The sequence below is a fragment of the Geotrypetes seraphini genome, chromosome 10 (genome assembly GCF_902459505.1).
Source record: "Geotrypetes seraphini chromosome 10, aGeoSer1.1, whole genome shotgun sequence".
In the NCBI taxonomy this organism is placed as follows: Eukaryota; Metazoa; Chordata; class Amphibia; order Gymnophiona; family Dermophiidae; genus Geotrypetes; species Geotrypetes seraphini.
This window is the reverse complement of record NC_047093.1, coordinates 95381899-95402647: the sequence shown is the minus strand read 5'-3', so window position 1 is coordinate 95402647 and position 20749 is coordinate 95381899. Positions and strand designations below refer to the sequence as shown.

The window sequence follows — 20749 nt, the reverse complement described above, 5'->3', positions numbered from 1 at the left end:
AGACTCAGGTGTCGACGTTTGCATGTGTCGGGTTTTGCGCATCGACTTACCCGACCTCATCGATACCGTGTCCGGAGAAGTTATCGGACGCACCGGTGCCGAAGTCTGCACCGATTGATGGTGAGCTCTCGGCTCCGGTGCAAGGACTGGCATCGATACCGATGAGGTTAGGTGAAGCGGTACCGAAACAGTGGAAGCGGTTATAACGGGTTCCACAATCGGTACCGATACAGGTTGTTCAACAACCGGTACCGATGGCTCGGTGCGAACTGGCACCGGAAGGTTCGGTGTCATGATAGCAGGAAGGAGTCGTTCTAATTGCTCCTTCAGCTGCACCTGAAGGATGGCCGTAATGCGGTCATCGAGGGATGGCACCGGTACCGCTTTTTTCTTCTGCGGTACCTGCGGTGCCGCTCGACGCCCCGGAGATGAGGAGCCCGATGTCGAGGGACTCACCTCTATAGGGGCGGAGCGCTTCCGCTGGCGTCGAACCGGCGGCAGGATTGGGCTCACTGCACTCGAGGCCGGAAGACGTTCCAGCGGGGAAGGCTTCTTAGCCGGCTTACCTGACTGTTGGGATGCCGGTGTGGAATCACGCGGTGTCGAAGACGAGGGTGCCGACTGAATCGGTGCCGAAGCCGGAGTCGAAGGAACGGGGTCGGACATCTCGGCACCGAACAACAATCGCTGTTGAATTAAGCGATTTTTTAAAGTTCGTTTTTTCAAAGTAGCACAGCGGGTGCAAGAAGAGGCCTGATGCTCAGGACCCAAACACTGTAAACACCAGTTGTGTGGGTCCGTGAGAGATATAGGCCTAGCACACCGCTGGCACTTTTTAAAACCCGGTTGAGGGGGCATGAAAGGAAAAACGGCTTCCGCCAAATCGAAGGCCGAGGCTTCGATGGTGGCAGAAGGCCCCGCCGGGGAAAACCGAAAATTGAAGAAAAAAATGAAAGATTTTTTTTTTTTTTTTTTTTAACAAAATAAAAGAAAGAAAAAAGGCAAATTAAGCCAAACGTTTACGCGAGCGGGAAGGCAAGTTAGGAAAAAATTTCAACAGCCGTTGAAAACGCGTCTTCTTAGCTCCGCGGAAACTAAGAAACTGAGGGACCGCGCGCCTCTGTTGGGCGGGAGGGCACTCGCGCGTGCGCGGTGCAGCCGAGCTAGAACTTTCTAAAAAGTTCTTAGAGTGCAATCACTCTAAAATTGTCCGTACCGGGGCTCCGTCGGTGCCGTCACCCATCAGTCAAGAATAGCTGCCTGCTTGTCCTGGGATAAAGTAATTTTCTAAAAGCCTATTTCTGCTTTATCTTGTGGATACATTTTACCCACAGATATTTTGGCTTTACCTTTTTATTTACCTGAGAAATTTGAACAGAATCGGCCCTAACACCTATCCTTGTAGCACTTCACTACTCACCTTTCCTTTCTCTAAGCAAATTCCATTAATCACTACCTTCTGGCATCTGTCCTTCAACCAATTTCTAATCCAATTCACCACTTTGGGTCCTAAATCCAGCACTTCAAGTTTATTCAAAAGCCTCCAATGAGGAACCATGTCAAAGGCTTTGCTGAAATCTAAGTCAGTGTTTTTCAACCTTTTTACACCTATGGACCGGCAGAAATAAAATAATTATTCTGTGGACCAGCATCAGTCCGTGGACTGGCGGTTGAAGAACACTGGGCTAAGTCATGGGCCAGACCCTGCCATCTCTATCCAATCTCCATCCCAGACCCCGCTCCTATAATAGTAACTAATTGTAACACTATTTTTTCCATTCATTTTTCACAGATACACAATAAAATCTTTTTAACAACACATAATGATTAACCACAAAATTAAACTACACAAAGCACACTGACAGCAGATGTAAATTCTCAAAATTGGCATAATTCAATCACTAAATTCAAAAATAAAATCATTCCCCCCTACCTTTGTTGGCTCCCTCCATGCTATGCCTTACCTTCTGGCCTGCTCCCACCTTCAGGCCGGCTCCCTCTTCCTCACTGATGCAGTGCACAAAGCTGCGAGCAGAAGCACCTTGCACGTCCCGTGCCTCATCTGGAAGCCTTCCCTCTGACGTTGCAACGTCAGCGAGAAGGCTTCCGGTTCAGGCGCAGGATGTGCATAAGAGCCACTGCCTGTGGCTTTGTGCACTGAATCAGTGAGGAAGAGGGAGCTGGCTTGAAGATAACACCTCATCGATCGCACCGTGGACCGGCGGTTGAAGAATACTGTTTTGGGCCTGATGCATGTGCTGGCCTTGTGGACCGGCACCGGTCCACGGACCTTGGTTGAAGAACAGTGATCTAAGTAAATTACATTTAGTGCCCATCCTGGATCAAAGAACTCAATCAGATTCGTTTGGCACAATTTGCCTTTATTAAAACCAAGTTGCCTTGGATCTTGTAACCCATTGTATTCCTGGAAGTTCACTATCTTTTCTTTTAGCAAGCTTCCATATTTGTTTAGCAAATTTGCTTTTTCCTTATCATGTAGCAGTTTGTAGCTTCTTTTTATTGTGATAATTGTATTATGCAGAATATAAGAGGAGCCCCATAACCAATATGTATTAGATACAATTTTAGTTAAGACCTTAAAAGGCACTAATATATCTACTATAATAAAATGCTAAGCACGCATGCGCACTTCTACCTGCGTGCTCAGTGATCCATATGTCCGTGGATGGCAGGAGTGCGCATGCGCACTTACAACTGCCCCACACTCGTGGACCTCCAGGAGCCGGAGGGAAGGGGGAGGCAAAAAGCTTGGCACATCCCATCTTTATTTACAGCTCCGAGCCACTAAAGACTCTCCCCAAAGCCCTGGCGGAGGGTCAGCTGCTGCCCCCGCGCAGGACTGGCGAGCTGAAGTTGTTCCGGGCGGCAGTCAGTGGGGGCTTGAACCTGCGCAATCAAAAATCCCTCTCCTTCCTTATCGATGCCGAAAAGAAGCCCCACTGCACCACCGTGGCATCCACCCCCGGCCCCGCTATCGCGCTCCCTCTCGCGCTCCCAGCACTCACTCCACATAGCTGAGAGGAATGGCTGGAGGGTGGCGGTTCCGGAGACTGCAGGAGAGGGAAGAAGAAGAAAAGAGAGCCAAAGACCCATCTTCCTCGTTTTCGGACTCAAAAGTAGAGAAACAGGTGAAGAAGCAGCAGTCTGAGAGGGGGAAGAGAGCACACTCTTCACGGAGGTGTTACTATCAGCCGCAGACTGGGTTTCACGCCGACAATAATTTTTGTCTGGGTCTAGGAAACAGGCTGGCAAGTGTGGACATGATGGAGGGAAGGAGGGAGCAGCTTTCATTGGATACGGCATGTGGACATGCGCTGGCCACAGTGGACAGTAGGCTGTGGCGCCATGACTGAAAGGTTCCTAAGGGGGGAAAAAAAGAGGGAGCTGGTAGTGACAAACATGAATGCAATGGATTTGAGGTTGGGGGGGATTACATATATAGCAATTTGTGAAAATCATGAATAGAATGGATATTAAAAAAAAGGGTGAAAGTGAACTGCTGGAATATGGATGCTGTTACTCCTGGACAGGGGGGAGGAGCAGGGAAGGGGTGCTACTGGACATGGGACTTCAGGAAGGATGGAGGGGGTAGAAGAAAGGCATATGGCCTTGGGTAAGGACAAAGGGGACCTGAAAGGAAAAGATGGCAAAAGGGGGTGAAACAAGGTCAGAGAGAGATGGTAGAGGGTGTGAGAGAGGGAAAGAGCGTGATGAGGGTCAAAAGGGTACAGAGGACTAAGGAAATGGTGAATGGTGAGGTAGTGGGACTGGGATCAGTGGGAGGCACGATCCAGCCATGGTACAGGCAGGGCATGGGTGGCTTCGGTATAGGTGGGGCTCTTCTAGCATCCATTACTGTAACAAATGTAATGGGCTTAAACACTAGTATATGTGTGTGTGTGTGTATATATTGTTACCAGGCAGGATCCATCCTTGCCTGATCATGGTGATTTACTTGTCATCCACCAGGGGGAGCCAGTAGAACTAAGGACTTACAAGGCATTCAGTATCCGGGTAACCATCAGGGGAGCCCAAGAGCCAGGCAGTTTTGTGCTGTCTCAGCTAGATCAGGGCAGGACCCCTCACTAGAAAAGCCAGCAGTTTGGAACAAACAGTTAAGCAGGCTAGGAAGAAAGTTAAGGTCTCTCTCCCACGATGACCTACCTGGTCCAAGCAGAGGTGATAGCTGTACACCTATGGAGGTAGTAGAAGCTGGTGAATCACTGGATCTGCCAAGGCCGGAGGAAGAAACTCCTATGGAGCTGCAAGGAGTACTGCCAGAGGAGTTTGTTGAATTTCCTGAACTGATGGAAGTTGGGTTAACCACCAGGTGCCAGGAATAAGCCTAAGACTGTGAGTTTTTGGTTTTTAACTCTTTTGAACTCTGCCTGGTGTTTTGGAATTAAAGAAGCTGAAAGTGTCTATTGGGGTGAGGTTTGCAAACATCCAGGGAAGGAATTTGAAGGCTGTTTAGTGAAGGCTTTTGAAAGGCAAACCTAAGACACTCTCCATTTCCCAGCAGTGTTTTAGAAGCTGCTGGAGGCTTTTGTTTTGGGAACTGTGAACAAGGTGTACCAGAGCAGAGAACTATATTTTTTCATTTCTACCTGTTTGAGAGCAGGCTGTGAGAACCCTGAGGAAAAGCAGCTCTGAGGAGAGAAGTACCTCAGAGGCATTATTGACTTGGACAAAAAGAAAATCCTGAACTGTTATGGGAGTTGTTTTTGTTTTGAGTTTTTTTCTTGATGAGTTTTGCAAGTAGCCCTCTTTGTTTTATTTGGGCTAACCTTTCCTTTCTTTTTTGGAAGAATAAACTTGTGTTATTCACATTTATACAACTGTAGTTGTGGTTTTGATTTGAGTTCCTTTTTGTCAATCCAATCCTGCAGGATGACTCCAGGCCGGGTCACACGCTGGTATACTTTTTATGTTTAGCCACTAGGAGCGCAGGAGAGCCTCAAGGTTGGGCTGCCGTGTGGCTACAATATATATATATCTATATATCTATAATAATAAAATGCTAGCCACGCATGTGCACTCTCGCCGCGTGTTCCCTGAGATCTGATCTATCGCGCTGTGTGCCAGCGAGAGTGCGCATGCGCGCTTAGTATGTCACTGGCGGGAGGTGGACTGCACCTTACCCTGTCACAGAGGGAGTGAACGCGGAGTCCTGCCGTCCCTCAAACGTAAGTCTCCTCCTTTGCCCGACTCCGGCCTCTGCCCCTCACCATGCTTCAGTCTGTCGCAGATACCAGAAGTTTTAGCGGCTCCTCTCACGCCCTCAGCGCCACCGCTCGGAGGCCGCCGGGACAGAGCTGCGGGGCTGGAGCCGCTCGGCCCTCCTCGGCCACCCGTGAAGCGTGAGCAAAGCACAGCCCGGCCCGGCCCCTCCCACCAGGCGGGACATGGCGAGAGAGACATCCGGGACCAAAGGAGCCAACGGCAGAAATCTCAGCTCGGGGAGCCGCAGCTCCACCTCTTCTGACCCCATCGCTCCTCTTCGGGCAGCAGCAGCATTTAAAATTCGCTGCTGTTGCCTGCTTCAGGCCTTCCTCTCTGGCGGGTCCTGCCTACTTCATGTTTTCATGAAGACAGGACCCGCCAGAGAGGAAGACCTGAAGCCGGCAACAGCAATTAATTGTAAATGCTGCTGCCCAACTAGGAAGCCATTGTCAGAAAAATAATTTAAAATTTAATTTAAAAAATATATATCTCAAGATACTGGGAAGAATGCAAATTGTTGTTACAGAACATATGAGCTATGAATCTGTAATATGAGAGAGGGCTCAGCTTTTGAAGTAATAAGTATAGGCTATCCAGAGTAACCAGTTCTCTCATTCCTCTAGATCAGGGGTGTCAAAGTCCCTCCTCGAGGGCCGGAATCCAGTTGGGTTTTCTGGATTTCCCCAATGAATATGCATTGAAAGCAGTGCATGCAAATAGATCTCATGCAGATTCATTGGGGAAATCCTGAAAACCCGACTGGATTCTGGCCCTCGAGGACCGACTTTGACACCTGTGCTCTAGATCATTGCTGCACCTGAAGTTCAAGGAGGAAAGGGAGCAAAGCGGGAGAGAATGGTAGGGCATGGAGGTAAGGAGGAAGGTGGAGGAAAATGCTGCACAGGGAAGTGGGGTGGGAGGGAAATGCTACAGCACAGGGAAATGGAGTGGCAGAAAAAGGAAGGGAGGCATACTGCTGGACAGGGGGAGCATGAGAAAGGGGTTGATGGACAGGGGAAGAGGTGCTGATGGACGGTGGGGGTGGGCAGAAAAATGAAGGGAGGCCTACTGCTGGACAGGGGGAGCAGGAAGGAGGTGATGATGGACAGGGGGGAGGTAAAACAAAGGGAGAAGGGCTGCTGCTGGATAAGGTGAGCAGTGATGGGGTGGTGGAGGACACAGGGGAGGTAAAAGGAAGGGCGAATGGACGAGGGAGCAGGCAAGGGGTGGTGGTGGACAGCCAAGGAAAAAAAAAGAAAGAAAGACAGAAATACAGAAAGCGGCTAAGGAGAGAGAAAAAGAAATAAAGACAGAAACACACACATATACCGTATTCTAGCACCCGTTAATTTAACGGGCTATAAGACTAGTGTGTATATATATATGTATATATATATATATATATATATATATATATACACACATATACATATACACTGTATATAAAAAGATGGAGCTGAATTATAGAAATGCTTCAGGGATTTATGACACAGCATAGTATATACAGCACATAGAGTAAATATTATTTTTGTTAACAAGTTTCAAGTTTATTAGTGTTTTTGATTAATCGCTTAATCATACTTCAAAGCGATGAACATAAATAATAAACATTAAAAATTACAATATTAAGGAGTAATACAATATTTAACATAGACTTAAAATCAAACCAGACTATTAACAAACTTCACAAACAAAAAAAAAGGGAGAAAGGGAATTGAACTACAAAGTATTATAGATAGAATAGTCAGGGAAAAAAACACAAGGTAGGGGATGTAAAATTCATTAATCAAAGTCAACACAATTAATAAATCCAAGAGAGAGAATTATCACTCAAAAGCATCTTTGAAAAGAAATGTTTTTAAATTAGTCTTAAATTTATCAAGATTGTGTTCTTCTCTCAAATAGATAGGGAGAGAGTTCCAGACTTGAGGGGCCGTAACGGAAAAAATAAATTGTCGTTTAGTATTAATGATCTTGAGAGAAGGAATTGTCAATAAATGTTGTTCGTTAGACCGTAATATTCTATTCGAGGAGTATGGAATTAATAATTTAAAAATAAACGCAGGAGTTTTAAACAGTAATGATTTGAAAGAGAGAGAGAAAATATTTTGGTTTAATGTCTGGAACAAGATGCTGAAGTCATAACATAACTTTTATAAATAATCAAAAGCATAGGTTGAAGGTTACATAACTTAAAATATTTTCCACCTAATAAGAACTAACATACAGTATTTGTCACTTGTAGAGTTAGGGAAATTATGTGGCTGTAACCACATGATTGTAGCCTACAGAAGTATATTGTCTAGCAAATGGTAAAGTTTTTATAAATAGAAGTTTGCAATAGAATAGAGCATGTCAACAAGGTCAGCATGTCCTTGATGAACATGTTGTTCAATTCTTCTATTGCTGACGGGGTGAAATCAATAGCATGTGATGAGTTAAGTCATTACTTGTTGCTAAGGAAAAGTACTAATCAAGTATGATTAACTAGAACCAATAGAATATTGCTGAAGTATGCAATTTGTAATTGGATTATAATTGGAAGATGTACCAACTTTGTATGTTTAAGAATGAATTAATTGACGATATCATTATCCCAATAAAATGGCCAGTCACTTGTATTTGGGTGAGCCTTTCTGATGCTGTCCTATTCATTAAAGGATGGTAGAAATGCTACCACGTCCTTGAATATTTTAAACCACACTTTGTGTTAAATTTCTTTTCCTTGATCTCCTCTGAGATAGAAATAAGAGCTGAAGGGTATGTAACCTGTCCACATAGTTATTTAGACCAAACAGTTTTTTGATGTGACTTGGATCTATCTCTGAGGATGTCAATGAATTCAGGTAGTTGTTTAAGGATATATTAAGAAAAGCCATGGGGTTAGTTTGGCTTTGACTGATCGAGGTAAGGTTAGAGAGATTTACAGGGAATTCTCACAGAGTAAGGTTTCTCCTATATGGCATGATGTCCGTGGGAGAGCTATTATAGTCTGAGTGTCGGACAAGACATGGAGAGAGAGATTTATGCTTTACGTGCTGGGCTGTTTAGCAAATGCACTGTAATTAGAAAAGAAAAAGAGAGATTGAGGTTTCTGTTTAATAAGAAGGTACGTACCAAGGATCTAAAGCTCTTCACTTATACTGTCGTCAGTCTGGCATGGTACAACTGAAGAAAACATAGGGAATGCTAATGGACGTGTCCAAGATTAAAATTCCATGGTAATAACAATATTTTTAAGTATTCATCTTAAATTGTTACATTTTTCTTTCTTATCACCACTGAAGGTTGAAAAAACAAAGTTCCCCTGCTTCAGCTGACAGACAATGTGTTATGAAAATATGGCTTGTTTGCTAAACGCTTTGCACCTGCGAAAGAATGTGAACTATTTTTAAGTCTATAAACCAATGCTAGATTCTAATGAATTGTAAGATGTCTAATTTTACAGGATTGCATGTCAGAAATTAGAATTGTATCGGTGTATAAGACATTTTTAGTTCTAAACAGTATGTTTTTATTGAATCTGTTAGAGAGGAAATGAGCTTCTGTATGTGTCAGTGCTTTAGAATTCTGGGAAATGTAGTACCATATTTCTTTAACAAAACGTACTTGAAGATGTATTTAAGTCTTAATAATTAAGTAATCTGTAAATGTAATCAAGCTGGCATAGGTTTAATGCTGTCTTTTTCATTTAATGTGTTGGGTACAAATGTTCTATTTTTACCTAAACTAAACTAAAACTTAGCTTTATATACTGGGTCATCAACCAGAGGAAGTTCAAGTTGGTTAACAATAATTTAAAACAATGCTAAAATTGCAAGGAGATTAATTTTCATAATGTTTAGCAAATAAAAAAGTTTTAAATGATTTGCAGAAGAATTGGAAAGGACAAGGGCATCTCAAAGTTAAAGGGAGTTCATTCCATGACGCAGTTAGTATTAACAAACCTAATTGAAATGCCTGGTAGGGGAAGATAACATAGCATTACCTCAGTATATAATGGTACTACATTTTGGGAAAATGTTAACTTTTTCAGTGTTTAACCCCTGTGTTATCTAATATATTCAGATTTTTGCTTCCAGTGCTTGGCTATATCCTTGAAAAACAAAAGGTAATGCTTTCCTAAATGATGTAATAGAAGGAGTAACCCTCAAGGGGTTTACAGAGTTTTATTAAATTTGAATTATTGTGTATTAAGAACAGTTTGTCTATAAGCTGGAGGGTTTTGTTTTGTTTTTTTTAAATACCTCAGTTTTTTAATGGGCTCTTCATAAGAATGTGTGTTCATTTAATGAAGAGTGTATAACATCTTTGCAAGTACCCCTATGATCTTTTGTGATTTTATGATGTTGAGATAAGTAAAAGAAAATATTTTGTCAGCAAATATATATTACCCTGCATCTGAGCCATAATAAAATCAGGATTTGAGTTTTCCTTTTTCTTTCTAAACAATGAACTACCACCAAATTAAGAATGTGAGGGTTAGTTCTGCTAATTTGCTCCCATGAAAGTCACTGCAAAGAGAGCAGGGATATTTTATTTTTCCAAGGGCCACGTGAATATTTTGGTCTCTGAAAATGTACTACATCAGTAATGCTTCATTTTCCTGGACTCTGGTGCAGTGGTTAAGGCTGCAGCCTCAGCACACTGCTCCTTCTGACCCTGGGCAGATTTCCCATAAGAGCCATAGAAAACACGTGGTGTTTATGAGCAACAATGCAAAATAAAGGATTGAAACGTAACACCACCTGCATTTTTTAATACCATAGCTTTATGGAATAGATGGGTGTAAGATGGAACATGCATATAATCCAGTGGTCTCAAACTCAAACCCTTTGCAGGGCCACATTTTGGATTCGTAGGTACTTGGAGGGCCTCAGAAAAAATAGTTAATGTCTTATTAAAGAAATGACAATTTTGCATGAGGTAAAACTCTTTATGGTTTATAAATCTTTCCTTTTGGCTAAGTCTTAATAATAATATTGTCATTTATGGTTAAAAAGACATATGATTAAGAAACTGTTTTATTTTACTTTTGTGATTATGATAAACATACCGAGGGCCTCAAAATAGGACCTGGCGGGCCGCGTGTTTCAGACCACTGATATACAAAACTAAATTCCCATACTGCTGCCATAGTATGCTGCCAGTTTCTTATCAAGGTTTGTTTGCACCAGCCTATTTTAATCAACAGACTCTAATTTGTCTTCCTTAAATAAGGGAGAGATTTGGTTATAAAATAATCCTGAAAGCCCTCTCAACATATCACTTTTACTAACACCCTTATTTCTTTTGTATGTTCTCTCCCTTTGCCATCGTAACATCCCCTATTTCTGATTAGTGCATTCTGTTTATATAATCTTAGACACTGAAGGGGCATTTTCAAAAGAGCAGATGATTGTTAAAGATTTAACTCTCTAGGTCAGGGGTGTCAAAGTCCCTCCTCGAGGGCCACAATCCAGATGGGTTTTCAGGATTTCCCCAATGAATAAGTATGAGATCAATTTGCATGCACTGCTTTCATTGTATGCTAATAGATCTCATGCATATTCATTGGGGAAATCCTGAAAACCCAACTGGATTGCGGTCCTCACAGAGGGACTTTGACACCCCTGCTCTAGGTAATATGTAATTAAAACTCGTGTCCTCAGTTGAAGAAAGTTTTTATGACTTGTTTTCATTCCTATTTCTTTTGTCTGGGTTTGCCCTGTTGCCCCATGTATATTAGACCAGTGGTTCCCAACCCTGTCCTGGAGGACCACCAGGCCAGTTGGGTTTTCAGGATAGCCCTAATAAATATGCATAGAGCAGATTTGCATGCCTGGCACCTCCATTATATGCAGATCTCTCTCATGCATATTCATTAGGGCTATCCTGAAAACCCAACTGGCCTGGTGGTCCTCCAGGAGAGGGTTGGGAACCACTGCATTAGACAGATTGTGAACCCACTGGGACAGACAGGGAAAATGCTTGAGTACCTGATTAAATTAATGTGGTCTGTGCTGAGCTCCTTTGGGAGAAAGACACCTATGTATTATAAGACAGCTTAGATTAGTAAAGCTTATTTCTATGAACATTATTTTGTTAACTTTAGTTCAAGTGTCACTGTCGCTATAACATGCTTGTTACGTTTTATAAAGAATTTTTCAGGCAATGTATTAGACATGGCATACAAGATTAACTTTTATGATTTCTAGGATAAGACTTAGAATAAGCTTGTTTTCTTTCTTTGCATTTATTTTAAATGCTATATGTGCTCTGTTAATGATGCTAGTTAGTATATTTACTATTGAAACAACCTGAATGACTTAGGGCTCCTTTTACTAAGGTGCGCTAGCATTTTTAGCGCATGCAGGAAATTACTGCGCACTATGTGAAAAAACTAACGCTAGCTCAATGCTGGCGTTAAGGTCTAACGCGTGGGGCAATGTAGCTCGTGCTATTCCGCACGTTAAAGCCCTAAAACAGCTTAGTAAAAGGAGCCCTTAGTTACAAAAATCCTGTACTTACCAGTATTAACATGTAATGACAGCTTCATAAAGACCTCTGTTGTGTGTTATATGTAATTTTAAGTTTAAATCTGCTTAAAGCACTTTTTAGAAGAGGTTGTACTGAATAATTTTAGAATAGGTGATTATTTAATATGTTATAATTTTTCCTCACATTCATTTCCACTGACTGCAGCAGTGAGATGGGAAATGCGGATTTTACCCTTCATCTTAAAGAATCTTAATGTATGGTAAATTGCAAAAAAGTTATGTTTTCAATGTTGCAGCTCTATAAATCAAAAAATCTAGCCTACTCGAAAGAGAGGGGTCAAACTGATGAATACTATAGAAAAAGACCAGCTCCCAGCTCTTTAATAAAGCAAATGAGACTGTGGGTTAATGTTAGGGCTTTACATTTTTAAAAAACCAAAACCCTTAAATAGAGTTATTTAAACTCAGGGCTGTTTAATCAGTTTATGGGAACTTCTCATAGGTTCTGAGAGTTCACCAGGGTCTATTCGCGCATGAAAGCACCCCAGGGTACCCGGCTGGAACAGCCCACAAATATCCTTTGTGTCCAGCCCTGTGTGTATTTAAATTTTTTTTTTTTTAAACTAACCACAGTGTTAATGACTTATGTAAAAGAATTTTATACAAGTCCTAAAGCAATACCCACAGTGACAAGTGCAAACTTTTTTGAGAGTTGTGTAAAAGATTATTCAACCATATCAGTAAATCACTTCAGAAAGTTCCCAAATATAAAGAGCAGAGTCATATTCAAACATCTATCAAGCTCTGGTGAAAATAAAAAAGGAAACTTATCTTGATGAAGCCTCAAGTTACATCTGTTATATAAGTCTATTCAAGTCCATTGAAGGGAGTGCCTGCATTGATCGCCCTAAAGAGCCCCGTTTCGTATTCTTCATCGGGGCAAACTCAGGGGTACTTCACCCACAAAAAAAAGTATAATGCTGTTTTATTAAGAGTTGGGAGCTGGTCTTTTTTCTATAGTATTCAGCAGTTCTATAAATACCACATTATAAACTTCAGTTTACCATTTCTTTTGTTTATGTTGCTATTACACAATTTGGAATAATTTACGTGTTCAATTAAGGACTGAAGCTAATTATTTGAGATCCTGTTTAAGGGTAAAAGCTAGTGCTGCCCGATTCAGGAAAAAAAATTCAATTCGATTCGATTTTCCTGCCCAAGTAGATGTTTTTTTCAAATATCCTGGTGGGTTTATTTTATACCTTCTTCACTCCTTTTATAGCCTCTTCACCCACTTTGCCCTCTCCTGGCGCTGTGGTGTAAACAAATTAAACAAACAAAAAACACTTTTCCTCTCTCTCTTAAATCCTAGCTCACATTTGTGGTCTAACACCATAAAATAGAAAATAAAATTATTTTTTCTACCTTTTGTTGTATGATCATTATTCAGATCTTATCGGTCCCAGGATCTAGTTGTCTTCTGATAATTTGCTTGCCAGAGTCTCCTTCTTTCTTCTTTCTCCGTGCTAACCATCTATCTTCTGTCTGTCTTCCCCTTCCGTTTCCCTTCCCTCCCCCGGAGGTCTGGTATCTTTCCTTTTTTTCTTCTCCATCCACAGATCCACCTTTTCTGAATTACCTTTTCATCCTTCATCTCTCTCTCCTTTCCCACCACCCCAGGGTCCACCATCTCTCCCTTTCTCTTCCCAACTACCCTCCTATCCAGTATCTCTATCCCCCCCTCCACACCATCCCTTGTGTCCAACTTCTCTCCCTTTTTGTTCCTTCCCTCCCTAAATCCCATTGTCCACCATCTATCTCCCTCTCCTGTTTTTAGATCCTTATTTCTTCTATCCTTCCCCCATCTCCCTTCTCCATGATCTCCCCCAAGTCCATCTCCCACCTCCACCATGTTCATTTCTCCCATCTATCTTCTCCCCCTTCTCTCCTCCAGTCCACCAACTCCCCATCTCACCTCTCCCTCCTTCTACCTTTTTTTATTTTTATATGGCACTCCTAAGCCCCCACCACCACCACACCCCCACACCTTTCCCAAAGAGAGTCCAGAAGAGGTCTTCCGGTGGCGGTAGGGATCCACTCCTGCCACTACTCCTAGCATCTTCTCTCCACTGTGGCCTGCTCTCAGTGAAAACTTCCTTTTCCGCTTGTGAGGCCGAATGGAGAGAAGATGCCCAGAGTAGCAGCAGGATAGTGAATTGAATTCGCTACCGCCGCTTTTGCCTGGCCAGGGAGGAGAGGAGAAAGCCTTGCTTGCAGGAAGGAGAGAGCCGTGCTGCCCCGATCTGCACCAGAGATCTGTTCGGGCTTCCCCTCTACCACCGGAGTCCTTGCTTCGATGTAACTTCTGGTTTTGCAAAGGCAGAGGGGAAGCCGGAATGAGTCTCTGGTGCAGATTGGGGCAGCAAGGCTCTCTCTTCTTCTCCCTGGCCAGGCAAAAGGGCAGTAGCAATGGGGCTAACGAATTGGTAAGTCCGATTTTCTTTAATAGTAAACCGATTCGAATCGATTCACCAAAAGTGAATCGAGAATCGATTTGAATCGCGAATCTGGCAGCACTAGTAAGAGCCCTTTTGTATATGAATTATATTACAAGGCTTTTGTATCTTCCCACAGACTGTGTATTATAAAAGGGGGAAGGAGATTTCTGAACTAGAGAGCTTCACGGGAACGGGGACGACGGGAATCCCGTGGGACCCGTGGGTTCCCCCTTCAGGTCACAGGGATCCCATGGGGACCCCCCTAAGGTCGCAGGGATCCCGTGGGGACGCCCCCTAGGGTGAAGGGGATCCCGTGGGGATGCCCCTCGTAGTCTCTGTGATCCCGCGGGGTTCAATACAACTCGAGCTGTGAGGCTCGTCTTCTTTTCCTACCTGCCCTGCCGCAGCACACATAGCTGACTGGAAGTCTTCCCCGATGTCAGCGCTGACATCGGAAAGAGTGCTTACGCAAAGCCCGCCCTCCGACGTCAACGCTGACATTGGTGAAGACTTCCGGTCAGCTATGTGTGCTGCGGCAGGACAGGCAGGAAATAGAAGATGAGCCTCGCGGCTCGAGCTCCTTTTGGATGAGAAAGTTGGTAATTTGTTGGCAGTTGAGGGCTGGACATGAACGTGGAAGGCAAATGCGGGACAGAAGGAGGTCGAACTTGGGAGGCAAACGCGGAACACAAAAGGGGGGAGGGAGTGCATTTTTGGACACAAGGCATAGACTTGGGAGAGAGGAAGGGAGGGAAAGAGATGCTGAGGTGGGAGAGGGAGTGCGTTTTTGGACACAAGGCATGAACTTGAGAGAGAGGATGGAGGAAGGGAGGGAAAGAGGTGGGGGAGGGAGTGCATTTTTGGACACAAGGCATGAACTTGGGAGAGAGGATGGAGGAAGGGAGGGAAAGAGGTGGGGGGAGTGCGTTTTTGGACACAAGGCATGAACTTGGGAGAGAGGATGGAGGAAGGAAGGGAAAGAGGTGAGGGATGGAAAGTGTTTTTGGACACAGAAGGCATGAACTTGGGAGAGAGGAAGGGAGGGAAAGAGATGCTGAGGTGGAGGAGGGAATGCGTTTTTGGACATAGAAGGCATGGACTTGGGAGAGAGGAAGGGAGGGAAAGAGATGCTGAGGTGGGGGAGGGAATGCGTTTTTGGACACAGAAGGCATGAACTTGGGAGAGAGGAAGGGAGGGAAAGAGATGGGGAATGGAAGAAAGGAGAATTTGTGGTCTTAGGGAGGGAGTGAGGTACAGATGAGAGGGAGAAATATTGTGGTGGAACGGACAGATTGAAATGGACCATGGTAGGAGGAACCAATGGACAGCAACAGAAGAATTTACAGAAGATGGGAAAGCGGAAAAAAGAAACAGGGGACCAACTTTATGGAAAAATAAGTCTCCAGACAACAAAGGTAAAAAACGGAATTTATTGACTAAAATATGTTAGCTTTGGGAAATGTATATAGCAGATGTCTTTGTATTGTGTTCAAAAGAAAAGGAAATGCATTTCTGGTTTTATTTCTACAGTGTTGAAGTACTTGCTGACCCTTGCTGTGACTGGTGGGGATCCCCAAGCACCGCCAGCAGAGGACCTCCTCTAGAGACGGCCAGAACTCCCCTCCACCAAGCACAGCAGTCGCTGGCAACATCCATGAGCCACTGAGGTGCCAGCACCTGTGACTCAGGGACACTACTGCTGCCTGCCAAGCTTGGCAAAAGGGACCCCCGGCCAACTGCAAAGGAAGTCCTCAGCTGACAGCTTGGGGCTTCTCATCAGCTGAGTATTTATATTTTATATTTACATTAGAGGCTCTGGTAGAAACCCGTTTACAAAGTATGTATTCTTACCAATTAATATTTCCAAATTAATAAAGTGTCTGCTTATTTGTAAATGGGTGTCTACCAGAGCCTTTAATTCAGTAGCATAATTAAATGAAATAACTATTTCTGAAGTTTATAGGAATGGGCAGGGACAAAGGGGATTCCTTGTGGGGATGGGTGGGGACAGAGGGGATTCCTCACGGGGATGGGTGGGGACGGAGCGATTCCTCGTGGGGACGGGTGGGGACAGTGGGATTTTGGCGGGGACGGGTGGGATTTCTGTCCCTGCGCAACTCTCTATTCTGAACCTGTGTAAGTCAATCAAGAAACAGAACAATATTTAATATTTGAATCATTAATCGGATGTATTTTCCTTTTTCTCTTCCTAGAGGACAAATTCATGTTTCATTAATGAAATAATGTCTATATGTTGAGATGCATAATTTAATTTAGGAAGCTACAATGTCAGAGATTATAAGTATCTTAGATAAGACTATGGGGTCATAATAATTTTTTTTGAAAAGTCCAACAACCGGCCTAAGTCGGTACTTGGACAATCAAAAAGACAGGTCGTTTATGTACCAATAATCAAAACTGGTTTTAAATGTATCTAAAACCAGCTTAGGCCTTTTCACTGCCTCTGTGTGCCTAGAGTGAAAAGGGGTATTTTTGGAAGAATGGATAGGGCAGGAGGTAGGCGAGATGTGGGCTGACCTAGGATTAGTCGTCCGTCAGCCATAATCAAAAAGTTTGACAGGTTGCCAAATGGAACTTATACGTTTTGACTTAGATGAAATTAAAACAGGTACAAGTTCCAGATTGGGCTGCTGAGCCGCGATCAGCTCAGCAGCCCAGGCAACCCATACCCATAATGATCATGGCAAGAGAGATGCCCAATCTCTCCTGCCGCTGTGTGCAGGGGGTTGGGTTTTGTGCTGGCCACTGAAGCCTTTTTGAATTTTAGCGGTACCATGTAATCACGCCCCTTTACAGTTTCTCTAATCAGCTAATTACCGAAGCCTGCAAAGAGGATCACCAGTGCAGTAGCATTCCTTGCAGGCCGCCATCAGCCTCCATAGCACATTCCCTCTGTCGCGGTCCCGCCCCTCCTCTGATGTCAGGGGCAGGATCGTGGCAGAGGGAACGGGCTGCTGAGTTTGACAGCAGCCTGCAAGGATCGCTACAGTACCGGCAATCCTCTCTGCAGGCTGCAGTAATTATCTGAAGGTAAGAGCGGCAGGCCAGGGGGGAAGCCGGAGGATGCAAAGAGTGGGCAGTACTAGTACAGATCGCGGGCCGCAAAATAGTACCTGGCGGGCTGCATGTGGCCCCCAGATCGCAAGTTTGAGACCACTACTCTAAGGGAATTAGTGTGTGCTAAATTCTAAAACCATTTTAGACCTATGGGCTTTTAATGATTAATGCACGCTAACTGCCCTAGGGTGTGTTAAAGTGCATACTTTCTCATTGAAAACTGATGTAACTGGGTCTTTGTCCCAGTGTGTTCGGTTTGAAGATTGCTCCCTCAGTAATGGAATTTTGAAGTGTATTTCTCTAATGAAACATAATTTACAAACATATTTCCTAAATTTTAATTAACCAAGAACTCAAGTCTGTGTTGGATTTTTCTTTTAATTAGGAGGATTTTCTGCAGGGAAAACTTTACATGATATATACAGCTACTTACCACGTCTCCGACGCTGGGTCAGCAATCGGGCTATGACTTTTGCCCGCTGTAATCATGGAATGGCAACAATAGGAGAGAAAATTTTCTGCATTGGAGGACGGACATTTAATTCTGTAAGTCAACAATTTATCTTTATATTCTGAAAATACTACCCACTTCTAATTTTAAATAATCCTATTTTAATTACTTTGATACTAAGCTAAAATAGTATTTCAAGTTGTTCTTATTTCAACATTAGAAAACTTGACAGCAACTTGCAGCCCCAAATTCAGTTTTTAGACTTGCGGCCTTTTTTACAAAGCTGTGCTTGCGGCTGCCGCACAGCCACAACCACAAAGCCCTTTAAATCTCTATGGACTTCGGGGCCATTAGCGCAGCGCAGCTTTGTAAAAGAGGCCGTTAATGTTTGCTCCTTGGGCTCAGAGCACCAGAGATGCCTCCCAACTAATCAAAAAGTGTATTTTGTGACAAACAAAAGAAGGGTGCTATGGTCCATGTACCCACAACACAGGAGTCCTAAGCTGTAATCTGGGCTCTGTAAGGAGGAAAATGAGTATTCATCATTTATCAGTTATAGGCCCTTTACTTGCTATTACATCAGCCAGGCAGCAAACACTCAATTCAAGAAATTCAAGAAATTCAAGAAATGGTGCCCAGAATTGGGTGCAAAAAATAATGCACACTAAGCACTTATATATATATATATATAAATGATACTCCAAGATGGGTGACTTTAGTAGAATAGCACCAGGGGCCGCACCCAATTTTAGCTATGAAGATTTACACCAACTGTAAATTTGTATCGGGAGTAACGTCGCAAAAGAAATCTACTGTAGGGGCATTTAATTTTCAAAAAGGAGACTAAGATAAAATGAGAAAAATGGTTAAAAAGAAGTTAAAAGGATCAGTTGCAAAGGTTAGGACTGTAAACCAGGCGTAGATATACTGTCATGGACACCCAGACCAGATGTATTCCACATATCAGCAAAGGTAGAAAGAAGAAGAAACGAGAGCCGGCATGGTTAAAAGGTGAAGTGAAAGAGGCTATTAGAGCCAAAAAAACATCCTTTAAAGAATGGAAAAAAGATCTGAATGAAGCAAATAAGAAATACAAGCACTGGCAAATTATATGCAAAGCATTGATAAAGACAGCTAAGAAAGAATATGAAGTGAAACTTGAAAAAGAGGCAAAACCTCAAAGCAATTTTTTTAGGTACATCAGAAGCAGAAAACCTGTGAGGGAATCTGTGGGACCGTTGGATGATCAAGGAACGAAAGGGGCGCTCAGGGGAAGATAAGGCTATAGCAGAAAGACTGAATGAATTCTTTGCTTTGGTCTTTACTGAAGAAGATGTGAGAGATCTACCTGAACCGGAAATGGTTTTCAAGGGTGATGATGTGGCGGAACTAAAAGAAATCTCGGTGAATCTGGAAGATGTACTAAGCCAAATTGACAAGTTAAAAAGTGAAAAATCGCCAGGACTAGATGGTATACATCCCAGGGTATTAACAGAACTCAAAAATGAAATTGCTGACCTGCTGTTAGTGATCTGTAACCTGTCGCTAAAATTGTCTGTAGTACCTGAAGATTGGAGGGTGGCCAATGTTATGCCAATTTTATAAAAGGGCTCCAGGGGAGATCCGGGAAATTACAGACCGGTAAGCCTCATTTCGGTGCCGGGCAAAATGGTAGAAGCAATTATAAAAAAATAAAATTGTGGAACATGTAGACAAACATGATTTAATGAGATGGAGTCAACATGAGTTCAGCCGAGGAAGATCTTGCCTCACAAATTTGCTTGACTTCTTTAAAGGTGTGAATAAACATGTGGATAAAGTTGAGACAGTTGTATCTAGATTTTCAGAAAGCTTTTGATAAAGTTCCCCATGAGAGACTCCTGAGAAAATTAAAGTGTCATGGGATAGGTGGCAAAGTTCAGTTGTGGATTAGGAATTGGTTATCGGATAGAAAACAGAGGGTAGGGTTAAATGGTCATTTTTCTCAATGGAGGAAAGTAAACAGTGCAATGCCGCAGGGGTCTGTACTGTGACCAGTGCTATTTAACTTATTTATAAATGATCTGGAAATTGGAACGATGAGTGAGGTGATTAAATTTGCAGATGACGCTAAACTGTTCAAAGTTGTTTTAACGCATGTGGATTGTGAAAAACTGCAGGCGGACCTTAGGAAATTGGAAGACTGGGCGTCCAAATGGCAAATGAAATTTATTGTGGACAAATGCAAAGTAATGCACATTGGGAAGAATAACCTGAATCATAGTTACCGGATGCTATGGTCCCTCTTGGGGATTAGCGCCCAAGAAAAGGATCTGGGTGTCAAAGACAATATGATAAAATCTTCCTCCCAATGTGCAGCAGCGGCAAAAAGCAAATAGGATGCTAGGAATTATTAAAAAAGGGATGGTTAACAAGACTAAGAATGTTTATAATGCCTCTGTGTCACTCTATGGTGCGACCTCTTCTGGAGTATTGCGTTCAATTCTGGTCTCCTTATCTCAAGAAAGATATAGTGGCACTAGAAAAGGTTCAAAGAAGAGTGACCAAGGTGGTAAAGGGGATGTAACTCCTCTTGTATGAGGAAAGACTAAAACGGTTAGGGCTCTTCAGCTTGGAAAAGAGATAGCTGAGGGGAGATATGATTGAAGTCTACAAAATCCTGAGTGGATACAAGTGGATCGATTTTTCACTCCATCAAAAAATTACAAAGACTAGGGGACACTTGATGAAGTTACAAGGAAATACTTTTAAAACCAATTGGAGGAAATTTTTTTTCACTCAGAGAATAGTTAAGCTCTGAAACGCATTGCCAGAGGATGTGGTAAGAGGGGATAGCGTAGCTGGTTTTAAGAAAGGTTTGGACAAGTTCTTGGAGGAAAAGTCCATAGTCTGTTATTGAGAAACACATAGGGGGAAGCCACTACTTGCTCTGTATCGGTAGCATGAAATATTGCTACACCTTGGGTTTTGGCCAGGTACTAGTGACCTGGATTGGCCAC

At 43.0% G+C, this 20749-nt stretch overlaps 2 protein-coding genes across 2 annotated transcripts in view; one reads left to right on the top strand and one right to left on the bottom strand.

Moving 5' to 3' along the window:
* DPP7 (dipeptidyl peptidase 7) overlaps positions 1-20749 on the bottom strand; it is a 349192-nt gene that overhangs the window by 149537 nt on the left and 178906 nt on the right. The gene's annotated exons all lie outside the window — the stretch shown is intronic.
* Positions 1-20749, top strand: part of LOC117367838 (kelch-like protein 9) — a 91840-nt gene that overhangs the window by 58769 nt on the left and 12322 nt on the right. The window contains exon 3 of the mRNA XM_033960854.1: positions 17685-17845. Within this exon, the coding sequence (XP_033816745.1) occupies positions 17685-17845 (161 nt within the window). The remainder of the gene's footprint in view (positions 1-17684; positions 17846-20749) is intronic.